We start from the raw sequence: 12,700 nt of genomic DNA on the forward strand, positions 1-12,700 counted from the left end.
GTTACACAACCCAAGACAACCGGCCCAGGGGTGGGATTACTGGACCCTCCCACATCAATCATAAATCTCAAAAATACTCCCAGAGACTAATCTGATGGAGGCATCATCTCAATTGAGTTTCCCTCGTCCAGATAAATTTACCTGTGTCAAACTGACCAAAAACAAAATGAAATAAAAACAGGAAAAAAAAATCACACCTAACCAGTACAAGGATATATTTAATGATTATTTGCTATGGAAAGTCTGTGTCTTTGATAGTGATACCTTCTGGGGTTTTGTTTTGTTTTGTTTTTCCTGTTTGGGGTTTGTAGGTGGTTGCTGTTTTTTGACACAGTCTCGTATTATAGCCTACTAGTCTAGCCTAATATTATAATGTAGCCCAGGTTATCCCCTACTGATAACAACCCTCTGATCAAGCCTCTTTAAGTATAAGGATTACAAGTATTGGCCACTCTACTAGCTGGTTTTGTGTCAACTTGACACAAGCTGGAGTTATCACAGAGAAAGGAGCCTCAGTTGAGGAAATGCCTCCATGAGATCCAGCTGTAAGGCATTTTCTCAACTAGTGATCAAGGGGGGAGGGCCTAACCCATTGCGGGTGGAGCCATCCCTGGGTTGGTAGACCTGGGTTCTATAAGAAAGCTGAGCAAGCCAGGGGAAACAAGCCAGTAAGTGACATCCCTCCGTGGTCTCTGCATCAGCTCCTACTTCCTGACCTGCTTGAGTTCTAGTCCTGACTTCCTCTGGTGATGAACAGCAATGTGGAAGTGTAAGCTGAATAAACCTTTTCCTCCTCAACTTGCTTCTTGGTCATGATGTTTGTGCAGGAATAGAAACCCTGACTGAGACAGCCACCATTCTTATATCTTCATGGTACTTTTTAAGAATCTTTCATTCCTAATAGTATAAATTTCCCGACTGTATCTATATATGTCTTTTGATAGCCATCGTACTAGATACTCAATGGGCCTTTTCAATTCATACACTTGGCTCTCCCATCAACCCTGGGAAATCATGTTCTATAACTTATTTGATTATCTCTCACATTATTCCTTTGTTCACTCTCCTCTAGTATCCCCATTTTAGGGGGGGGGGATGACCATTTATCTTTTTTCCCTTATATATTCAGTACTGTACTGATTTCTGGGTTTCTTTACTTGATTTTGTATGGGTGTGGGTAGGTTTGTTGCTGGAATTAAACCCAAGCCCTAAGTGTGCCAGGTAAGCACTCCACCACCGAGCTACACCCTAATATATATTCTCTCCTCCTCTCTCTTCCTCTGTATTTCTAATCCTGGCTTTGCATTTGATATGCACCCAATGCAGACCTCAAAATGGTCATTCTCCTAGCTCAGATTCTTGAGGAGCTGACATTATATTGTGCATCATTGCATTTAGTTTCCAATATGTGTATCATCACATAATATATAATTACTGTTTTTGAGACATAGTCTCACACTGTTAACCTAACTGGCCTTGAGCTGGCTATAGAGCTCAGGCTTTTTTTGTTTTTTTAATTTTTGATCTTCTTGCCTCCACCACCTAAGTGACAATGGCATTATGGTCAAGCAGACATCACCAGTCCTGGCTTGTGATATGATAGTATTTCTAAATTTCAGCAATTACAATTGCCCATGGTTCCATTTTGCTTCCTGTTGTTTTCCTTTTGTTATTTTTTGTTTTGTTTTGTTTTTTGGTTTTTTTGTTTGTTTGTTTGTTTTTTGCCAGAGTTTCTCTGTGTAGCTCTGGCCGTCGTAGCACTCTATAGACCAGAACTTACAGAAACTCACCTGCTCTGCCTCTTGAATGCTGAGATTAAAGGCATGTGCCAGCAATGATAGTCCATTTTCATTTAAGGTTATTATTCAAAAGAGTTTGCTATTTCCTCTGAATTTTTTAGGCAATGCTTTAGTTTGCTGGGTTACTGCTGTTTCTTTTTTTCTCCCTTATTAGTTTGTGGAGTTTGTTATTTTGCTATGTTGGACATGTTTGATTCTTTCCTAATTTGTTGTTGTTAAGCTGTTTCTTTCATGGAGCATATACTTTCATGTGCTGTTATAGAAGGGACTTTCTTCTTCCCTCTATAGCTGTGGTTCTCAACCAGTGGCTCATAACCCCTTTGGTGGCTGAATGAGCCCTTCATAGGAGTCACATTTGATATCCTGCATATCAAATATTTATGATTCATTACAGTAACAAAGCTACAGTCATGAAGTAGCAATGAAATTCTATGGTTGCTGATCACAACATGAGGAACTATTAAAGGTCAGACATCAGGAAGGCTGAAAACTAGTGCTCTGTAGTATTCCTTTAACATTCTGCAATGTTGGTTTGACTGTCATAAATAGCATACATTTATGTCTGTCTTGAAATATCCTTATTCTTCATCACTTGTGAAAGTTGACTTTTCTGGGTATATCACTCTTGGTTCAGAGCTACTTATTTTCAGAACTTCAAATATAAGCAGTCCATGCTTTTCTGGATGCAGATGGTCTACTTAGATATTCCTGCTTAGCAAGATGAGTTGATGTATTTTTTTCATACTCTGGTAATTGTGCTTACTTTATATTTCTGACATCTTGACTATAAAGTGTGTTAAATTTCTTCACTAACCATATTTAATCAGTATTCTGAATGCCTGTTGTGTTTGGATGTCTACATTTCTCTGGGTTTCAGACATTTCTATTATTATAATTTAATTAAATATATGTATTCGTTTTGACTGTATCTTTACTCCTTCTACACCATGCCCTCCTAAATGTCTCAGACTTCATGGAAATATAGTTCATAATTTTCTCCTTATATATGTTTGTATAGCTGCCTCTCGTATTCTCATCTTTTGTGTTTGTTCTTCTCCGTGGCCGTCTGTTGGCAATACTTCCCAATGTGGTTATTTAATTGACCATTTCCTTCACTTTCAGTATTCTATCTAGTTTTTAATGTTCCAATTCCCTTGCTGAGCTTTCCCTTCATATATCACTTTCTCCTCCAATTTATTAAATTTTCATTCTCTCTGGAGTAAATTTTGGATAGTTATACTTAACTCATCTATCTTCTTGAGACTTCTTTATGGTCATGAATTTTTTCTCAGACATGTAATCTCACTGATTTTAGCTTCCATTATAAGGAAGTTGGGAGGTTTAGAATGAGTGTTGTGATGGGTTGTTTTGCCATTTTTTTCCTTTTCTTTCTTTCTTTCTGTTTGTTTTACATATTGTTTTTTTATTTTTTTTAAAGATTTATTTATTTTATATATGTGAGTACACTATAGCTGTCTTCAGACACTCCAGAAGAGGGCATCAGATCCCATTATAGATGGTTGTGAGCCACCATGTGGTTGCTGGGAATTGAACTCGGGACCTCTGGAAGAGCAGTCAATGCTCTTAACCACTGAGCCATCTCTCCAGCCCGTTTTACATATTGTTAACTGGATTTATCTTATAGTTTTCAAGTCTCTTCCAACTCTCTGGTTGTCTTTTTTCTGTGAGTCTTCATGAATCTTAGCTATGGAGACTGGTGCACCTTGGTGTTGACTGCAGAGCAGCTTTACTGAGGTGACTAGACATGACAGGGTAACAACAGGACCACCACACACTGATCACCAGAGTGGCTACATGGAATAAAAACCCCAGTGATATGCTAAACTCTCAATATACTAGGGGTTAGAGTCAAAATGCCAGTTTCACACTGAATTCTGACTGGGAAGAAGAGTCAGAACTTCATGACTACAATGTACAAAGCCTTTACACAATGGTCAATGCTGGGACCTCTAGAGCTAAAGGTGAACTCTAGAGTTGCTGTAGCCAAATTTCTAGGACTGCTAAAACCAAAACCCTTGTTGTACTGACATCTCGGACCTCTAGAGCTAAAGGTACTTTTCCAAGATAAATTCGAAGACCACTGAAGACAAAACTTGAGTCCTGAGGTAAACACTCAGTACAAATGCCAGGTCTCAAGGGGATCTCTAGGACCACTGGAGCCACAGGCTAGGGACTCAGGTAAGCTTGGTATTGCTAAAGTCAAAGGCTAAGTCCTAAAATAAACCAATGGAGCCAAGGCCCTAGTTCCATCCTGAATTGTATGATCCCTAGCCAGAGACCCTGTCCTGCCTTGAGTTTTAATGTTTTTTGACAACACTTTCTTAAGCAAGATGTGTACACATGAAAAAAAAATAATATTTCAAATGTATTGTCCTAGTTTTTCTGTTCCTGTGATAAAATCTAACCATAACCAGCTCAGGAAAGGAAGAGGTCTTTTGGCTCACAGCTAACAGTCCATCGTTGAGGGGCACCAAGACAAGAACTCAAAGCAGGTGAATAGAGGCAAGAATTGAAGCACAGACTATGTGAGATACACTTCCTCCTCCTCCTCTTTTTTTCTTTCCATCAGAGTAAAAATTCTGGGATGTCAATGGTATCCAGCTCATTGGTCATGTCCTGAAATTTGGCTTATTGAGTTTCGTCAGTGACCATATGGAAGACCCACGCTCCTTTGCTGTCATGTTCCCATAGCCATCTGCATCTTCATCCAGTATGGAGAGAACTTCTTTAATTCGGCAGTCTGTTTTCAGCTAGCTGATCAATTGTGGTGCGCTAAAGGGAAGCAAAGAAGGGGTAAGAGCTCCTGTATCAGTGAAGGGGGTACCTCCATTGCAGTAGGTAACATAACTGCACAATCATCCTATTACCAGTAATGTGCCACATCCAGGACTACCAGACCCATTTTACTCACTTTAAAATTGGTTTACCTTTTTATTATTGTTACAATAATTTTGCCATATTTTAAATATATCAGCACTTTGTCAGATATTTACAATACAATTTTAGTGTAACTTTATTTTAAAATTGTGTATGTGTGTTTGTGTACATGAGGGCCCACATAAAAACATTAGTTGTGGTGCATACAGCCAAAACCCTACTTTGGGGAAGGCAGGAGGATTCTTAGCATCACTGTTCAACCATTCTAACCTCACTAATAATTTCTAAGCCAATAAAAGACCCTGTCTCAAAGAATACCTTCCAAAGAATTACTGACGAATGATACCCAAGGTTGTCCTCTGGCCTCCACAGACACGTACCCACACCCACACTATATGTACACACACACACACACACACACACACAGAGGAGAGGGAGAGAGGGAGAGAGATTACCATGTTTTGAAGTCAAGCTCAGTGGTAAATAAGTATAATTCCAGCTACTCAGAACAAGACAAGATTACTTATATCCAGGAGTTTGAGAGCAATATGGATACTCAGTTTTTAAATGTATAGCAACAAAGGAACTACATTCCCAGTCAGGGTAAGGGGTGTAAAAAGTAACAGCCTGGAGCTAACCCATAGTTTTTCTCATTTTAAATACTTTAATTTTTGAGCAAAGGACTATGACTAAAATTCAAAAAGACAAAAGCAAGAATGAAGCAAAAATGACTTGCCTCCCTGATATCATGGTCAGCTTCTCAGAAACAAGTCTCCTTTAGATGTGACCTATACCTTCAAGAAGTTACCACTGCATTAGCCTGGGCCAGACCCAGCAGAGCTCCGCTCTGCACTCTCATTAACACTTGGCACACTGTTAGCACTTTCATGAACACCTTTACTGGCCTCCCACTGGCACTTACACTCTCTTCTTTTCATTATGTATGTCCCTAATGCTTCAACTCTAGATGTATAAGATAAGGCCTGTTGAGTAAATTAATGACAAATGAAGTATAATGTTTCTAGGATCCTGCTGTGAGGTGTGACTCAAGCAGCAATTCACACAGGTAAACAGGGTCCATAGTCCAGCTTGTAATAACCTCTCCTCAGAGAAGAGTTAAACAAATGAATCTTCTATCCTTGTAGATCTGAACCTTCAAGAACTGTTAAGGCACCAAGAGTACTCCCCAGAAGGCTAACTAGCCATATGCCCCTTGATTTTCTCATATAAGCCTAGAAATTCAAACTTCCTAACATTCTCCTAAACTCTGTAACTTACTGACAGTCTGGAGATTCCACTAATATATTTCCCAAACGGCTGGTAGTTCTTTCTCCACATTCAGGAAGCTGCTTCATGGTATGAATTTTCTAACCATTACATAGATGGACCTGAACATGGGTATAATAAAGAAGTTGTGTCATAATCTTGTAAAATGATTACTGTTCTTTTCTGTGAATAGCTGAAGCCCTGCTGATTTTTGTTTCAACAAATGTTTTATCTCTGAAAATGAAATTAATTCTTTGAAATTTTCATACAATGCAATTTGGGCATATTCACCACACACTCTTCCCAGACCCATGCTTACCTCCTTAACCCTCAATTTTGTGTCTTTTTTTTAAAAATAATTCATCAAGTCTACTTTGTATTACACCCATATACTCTTGATAACATTGAATGAAATGTGGTCAGCCTAACACAGGCCATACTCCTACTCTTAAGAAAAACTGAGTCTCCTTCTCTGTTATTTTTCTTTTCTTGAAACAGATCTTGTATGTAGTAGTTCTAGTTGTCTTGAGACTTACGATATAGATCAGGCTGGCCTCAAACTAAGATCCCCAGTGTTGGGATTAAATGAGTGTGCCACCACACCCAGCCCATACTGAGTCTCTTTAAAATAAAGGGAGAGGTATATTGAGGTCAAATGAAGTATATTGTTTGAACTTACACAACTAAAAAGAATAACGCCAGAACCTAAGAACTAGGAAAAGGAAAAAGAGATGATTTCTTGTTTGCTTTCTTTTTTTCAGATAGTCTCTCTACATAGCCCTGGTTGTGCTGGAACTATGTAGACAACAAGGCCTGCCTCTGCTCCCAAGTGCTAGGATTAAAGGCATGTGTCCCTACAATGTTTTAGGAGATGAATATTTCTCTAGGGGATGAATATGTGAATTCTGACATTTTAGAATTTTATCTCTCATTTCCTGTTTTGTTCTGACATTTTAGAATTTTATCTATCATTTCCTGTTTTGTTTTGTGACACAAGACTCAAATTGACCTTGAACTTGAGGTTACACTCTAGTCTCAGCTTCCCAAGTGCTGTAATTGCAGTTCACCATCTTATTTGCATCATCTTTTACTATCTTTTCCCTATAGCACATGTGTGGAGGCCAGAGGACAATTTGCAGCAATCACTTCCCTCCTGCCTTCTAAGCCCCAGACTGAACTCAGGTCACTGGGCCTAGTGGCACTTGCCTCTGAGCCATATCATTAGCCCTTATTTTAGTCTGAATTTTAGTAATTTGGTCTCTTGTTTATTGATCAATCTACTTCAAGATTTATAAATTCTGTTGATCTCATATTTGGACTTAATGATTTCTACTAGCTCCCAGTATTTCTTTTGATTATATTATTTTTACTCACTCAAATATATAGTATATACTACATTTTGAATGTTACTATGATTAAAGTAAAAAGAGAAATCTTAAATGGACCCAAAAGAAGAAATGAAGAGCTAAGAAAATGATAAATATATTGCATCTTAATAAACAGTAACTGATTAAAGCCTATTAATGTCTTGTGAAACAAGAAAAAAATGAAATACATTATCAATTATATTTGAGGAAGGAGTCGAGTGAATTAAGGTTATTTCGATCCTTTTATTGTCTGTGGGGGGAGTAAGGAACATATTAACTTTACGTTGTTCTACTTTATGATGATCAGAAGGCAAACTCCTGATGCCTTCTCAGATTCTCTCGAATCCTTTCTTTTCAGAGTTGATACTTACCTTCTACTTCAGCACGGCTGCCATTGCTCAGCTTTCTTAGCTGGCAGAAGTTCAAACTGAAGCCACCAAGCCTACCTGCCCTGAGTTGTCGATGCAGCTTTCAGAGCTGTATACAATGCCACACTATTAAAATGAGACCCAGGCATGTAGTTCAGAGAGTGCCTACCTCCCAAGTATCCACCCTTGGGTTTCAGTCCCAGCATCATATAAAATTAGGTGTGGTGACTCACACCAGCAAGATGGCTCAGCAGATAAAGCAGCTTGCTGCCAAAACTGACAGCCTGAGTTCCAGCCCTGTACCTACATGGTGGAGGCTAAGAACTCAGCTGTAAATTGTTTTCTGACCTCCAACATGCAAGGGAAGGTAAGCATGCACCACCTCCACCTCCACACAGGACAGAAAGGCAGGCAGACAGACAGACAATTACTTTTTCCCTCCCTTCTATGGGGTCCTCGGAGGTGTTCCTTTGTGGCCCTCTCTATAACTGCAAACTCCAAGAAGACATACTTGTTGGGAGGTGCCTGCATCCGCTCAGGCTTGTCACAAAGCCTGACCACTGTGCTAACACACTGCACCACACAGTACTTCTTAGCATGTTCCCTGTTCTTCCTCACCATCGATCCCCAGACTGGCACCTCTCAAATAAAATAACAATACTTTATCTTTGTTATTTTCTAGGGAACTCAAGTTTAGAAAGTCCACTAAAAGAATAAAAACAACATACAAGTTTCTAACTAGTCAGGAAAAATTTAGAAAGTTTTAAAATACAATTCAGAAGATGCAATGGTTTAAGCCAACACCACAATGATGTATATTTTGACCCCCCAAAGTATCAGTGATTATACATGCACTTGAATACAAGGGTAACAAGTATATTTATTGTACTACTTGTTTAGTACTTGGAGGCCATGTTTAAACTACAGCACTAGAGAAAAGGAAGTGAAAATGTACACGTTTGACATGACTAAAGCTCTGGTCCCTAATACTTGACCCCCTCCCCAAGAATGTACATATTTAGTGAAAGTGTACCAAATTAATATAATTATGAAGTTACAAGAAGAAAATAGGAAATTAAAGACCCAAGTTTTAATTCCCATTCTCTGTCTCTTTCTCTATGTCTCCCAGTGTGTGTGTGTCTCTCTCTCCCCTCCTCTCGCTCTCCAGTGCGAAGGATGGACACCAGGCCCTTAACACACTAAACATGTGCTCTTATGCTAAGAAACTCACCCAGGTTCTACTTCTGTAATCTTTAAACAAGACTAGTATTTTTCTCAATGATTACAAAAAAATAAATTCCTTTTGAAACATAACGACAATAATTCATCTTAACCTTATCAAACAGAAATGAAAGCCAAAACTGGGACTATCCCTTCTATCAGAGAATGCATTTAATTATTTGTTCTGATTTCATTTCTGTTGATGTGATAAGACTGACCAAGCTGAGTTAAGACAAAACAAAAATGACTGCTTTAGGAACAGCTCCCCTACCCTTCCCTGTACTGAATTCCAAGGAGAACTGCAAATTGTCAACAACCTTACCGCCCAAGTTTTTCCCCCCTTTCCTCCCTCCTTCCTCTCCTCTTTCTGAAAATTATACTGCTGACCAATGGTAAAATAGTAGTTCACTCCCCTCACAAAAAATGTATAAAAGATGTGTGCTTTTTGAATTCGGGGTTGACTCCTCGGGATCTTACAACAAGATCTCAACACAACTGACTCCATGACAGACGTGACATTCGGGTCAAAATCTCAGTGCTTAAGACACCATCCACTGCCAAAACTAAAACAAAGTCCATCCATCAAAGTCCATATAGTCCTGAGAAAGTCTCAAAATAAGAAACTTTTAGTTTCTTCACTTCTGTTTCTGGCTCTTATTATCTCAAGTATGTTAATCCACAACACAATTTTTGTGCTTACAAGATCATTCTAAAAAAGGCTCAGTGCTACACTGGCATTCTGAGCCACCCATTTGTACACAGCTGGATAATAAAGACCTTGAAACCCATGTCTGAGCAGTCTTCTCTAGTGACTATCCCACAACAGCCATGAATATTTTTATTAAAAAAAAAAAAGTGTTCCATATCCCTAGCCATCAGGCAAATGCTGAGATACCATCTAACCCAGGAGGGCTACCGTCAATAAATCTAAAGTGCTGAAAATGATAGGACAGAAAGAAAACCTTATTCACTATTGGTAAGAGTGCAAATTAATACAGCTACAGTGAAAAGGAATTTGAACAGTCCTCAAAAAGTTAAAAACAGATGCCTGGCACAGTGGTGCACGCCTTTAATTCTAGCACTCAGAGGCAGAGGTAGGCAGATCTCTGTGAGTTCAAGGCCAGCCTGGTCTACAAAGATGAACAAGTTCCAAAAGAGCCAGAGAAACCCTGTCTTGAAAAATAAAATTAAAAATAGAACTACTGTATGGTTCCATTTTACAACCTTGGGCCTTACCAGAAAGACATTTCCCATGTTTACTATTGCTTTATTCTCTGTAGCAAAGAATTAGAATCAATTTCAGGGCCCATCAACATGAATGGAAGTGAAAATGTGATAGATATAAATATATATATAAATGGAGCACTATTTAGCTCTAAAGAAAAATGTGATAATGTCAGGCAATGGTGGTGCATGTCTTTAATCCCAGCACTCAGGCAGAAGCAATCAGATCTCTAAATTCAAGGGCAGCCTGGTCTATAGGAGTTCCAGGACAGGCAAACCCCTTCCCTTAAAAAAACTAAAGTGATCCCAACATTTGCAGAAAAATGGATGGACTTAGAAGGTACAATATTAAATGAGGCCATATGACCTCAGAAAAAGGTGCATGCTCTTCATATGCAAAATATAGCCAATAATATATATGTACTTATAAACAAATGCTTATGTGGGACAGTACAACATACAGGAAAGAGAGGAGAAAGCCTCCGTACTAGAGAATGAGGAAGGACTGCAAGCAGGAAATAAATTCAAAGTGTGTAAGGATAGAAAGCTGTATAGTCTTTAGGTCTATTTTTTTTGGGGGGCGGGGGTATTTATTTGAAGTACTTTTTATTTTTATTTATTTATTTATTTTAGTACGGAATAGAGTTTATTCAGGTCATGGAGAAGTTAAGAGGGTAGTAGAGGCAGAGAGAGAGAAGAAGAGGAGTAGAGGCTGGGCCATGAGCACATGGAGAGAAAGGGGGGAAGGGAAGGGGAAGAGGAGGGGTAATGGGAGAGAGCAAGAGCAAGAGAGCCGAGGGGGGGGGGGGAGAGAGAGACAGACAGACAGAGAGAGACAGACAGACAGACAGACAAAGACCTGAAGTACTTTTTTATAATAAAAAGTTGTTTTCAATTAAAAGACAATTAAATAAAATAAAACAACCGAATCTAGACTCAGTAAATATGAATCCTGAGAGAAATATCCAGTAGATTGGACTCTGGTCACTTACCTGTATGTATGTGTGTGTCTGTATGTTTGTTTGTTGTGTTCATGCGTGTGCATGATGTTCTTTTTATTTTTTTAAATGGGAAGAGTGTGATAGGTAAGGGTAGTCAGCCCAAGGGTCATTTAGTCACTGGGAAGGGATGGCCTCTGCTCACAGTGATGGTACTTAGCAAGATGAACAAAGATACACAGGTGAGAGCAGCAACTAACCAAAAGTTAATAGAATTCTCAATTAGTTGAGTGCAGCTAGAAGGATCAGTTGAAGGCGCAATATAAAGAGGTAATTAAGGGAAAAAAGACTGAACACACATTACTGTTGATCTGGCGGCTAACATCACTCCGAAAGACAGAGAGCCCTGGAACCTGACAGTGTAAAGAAGGAGCTCCTACAAAGAATAAGAACATTCTTTGCTCAGCCCAGGTAAGGGGGAATCAGAATGTGTTGTTCTGTAGATTTATTTCTGAGAGTAATACTTGCTGTAATTAGAAACTGATTTCCAAAAATTAAATCTGTTTTTTGTACAATAGTATACAGTTTTCAGTTTTTTAAAAAGGGCATATTTTGGAGCTGGACAAATAGCTCGGTGATTAAGAGCATTTGCTGTTCTTGCACAGCAGCTGGGTTCAGTTCCCAGCACCCACACTGGGCAGTTTACAGCTGCTTTTTAACTCCACTGCCAGAAAATCTGATGCCCTCTTCTGAACCCTTTGGGTACCTACACTTAGGGTAAACAAACTCATGTAGACACACATGCATGTAAAAAAAAAATCTAAAGTGAAAAAACTGAGATTATAACATCAATTTAATCATTATAAGTAATATATATATATATATATAATGAGTTAGGATTAAAATGATTCAAAATAGAAATAAAATTAATTAAATTTTAATGCATATCAGTATTAGAATCCAAATAAAAATATATTTAACTATATTTTCATGGTTAAAAGTATCTTAAATCAGATCTTCTTTCAAAGTGTTTTCATGTTTTAATTAGAGAATCAATTTATTCAAAGAATTGGTTTATTTACAGTTACAAGTTTTCTTTTGTTTTTAAACCCACTCAAAGTGTGTGTTCTTCATGTCGGAATCAAATACCTGAAGGAGTTGGGATCTTATGAATACAGCCAGGACAACAGTGAAGAGAGTCATGAACAAAGACATCGCAGTCCACACAGAAAACATTTTGGCACACTGTGCAAACATAGACCTGAAAAGGAAAGAAGAAAGGCAAATAAACAAAAACAGTTTACAAAATGTAAGAACAGCACAGCCAAGAGACAATTCAGCTGCCTTGCTCTCCATATTCCTCAGTGTCTCCTGACCCTCCTGCATACCTTATTAACCCCAATGTATTAAACCTAACACAACTTTCTCAAACCTCACACAGTTTTCCCTCTTAAGCCAGCCCGTAGGAGTAGGAGTGGCTCTTAGAGAATGACCTTCCATTGCAGTATATGAGAAACAGAGCTGGGAGAGTACGTACACACCTATAATCCTAGCACTTGGGAAGTGGAGGCAGGAGGATCATGAAGTCATCCTAGGCCACATATCAAGTTCTTGACCAG

General features: G+C 38.7%; 1 protein-coding gene across 1 annotated transcript in view; it reads right to left on the reverse strand.

Annotated features, from left to right (window-relative positions):
- Positions 1-4,213: 4,213 nt before the first annotated feature.
- The window catches only part of LOC308426815 (general transcription factor IIH subunit 2), a 31,165-nt gene continuing 22,678 nt past the window's right edge, over positions 4,214-12,700 (reverse strand). The window contains exons 16-17 of the mRNA XM_080924754.1: positions 12,231-12,342; positions 4,214-4,592 (exon numbers count right to left, since the gene is read on the reverse strand). Of these exons, the coding sequence (XP_080780880.1) occupies positions 4,579-4,592; positions 12,231-12,342 (126 nt within the window). The 3' untranslated portion in view covers positions 4,214-4,578. The remainder of the gene's footprint in view (positions 4,593-12,230; positions 12,343-12,700) is intronic.

Source organism: Micromys minutus (genome assembly GCF_963924665.1).
Source record: "Micromys minutus genome assembly, chromosome: 11".
NCBI lineage: Eukaryota > Metazoa > Chordata > Mammalia > Rodentia > Muridae > Micromys > Micromys minutus.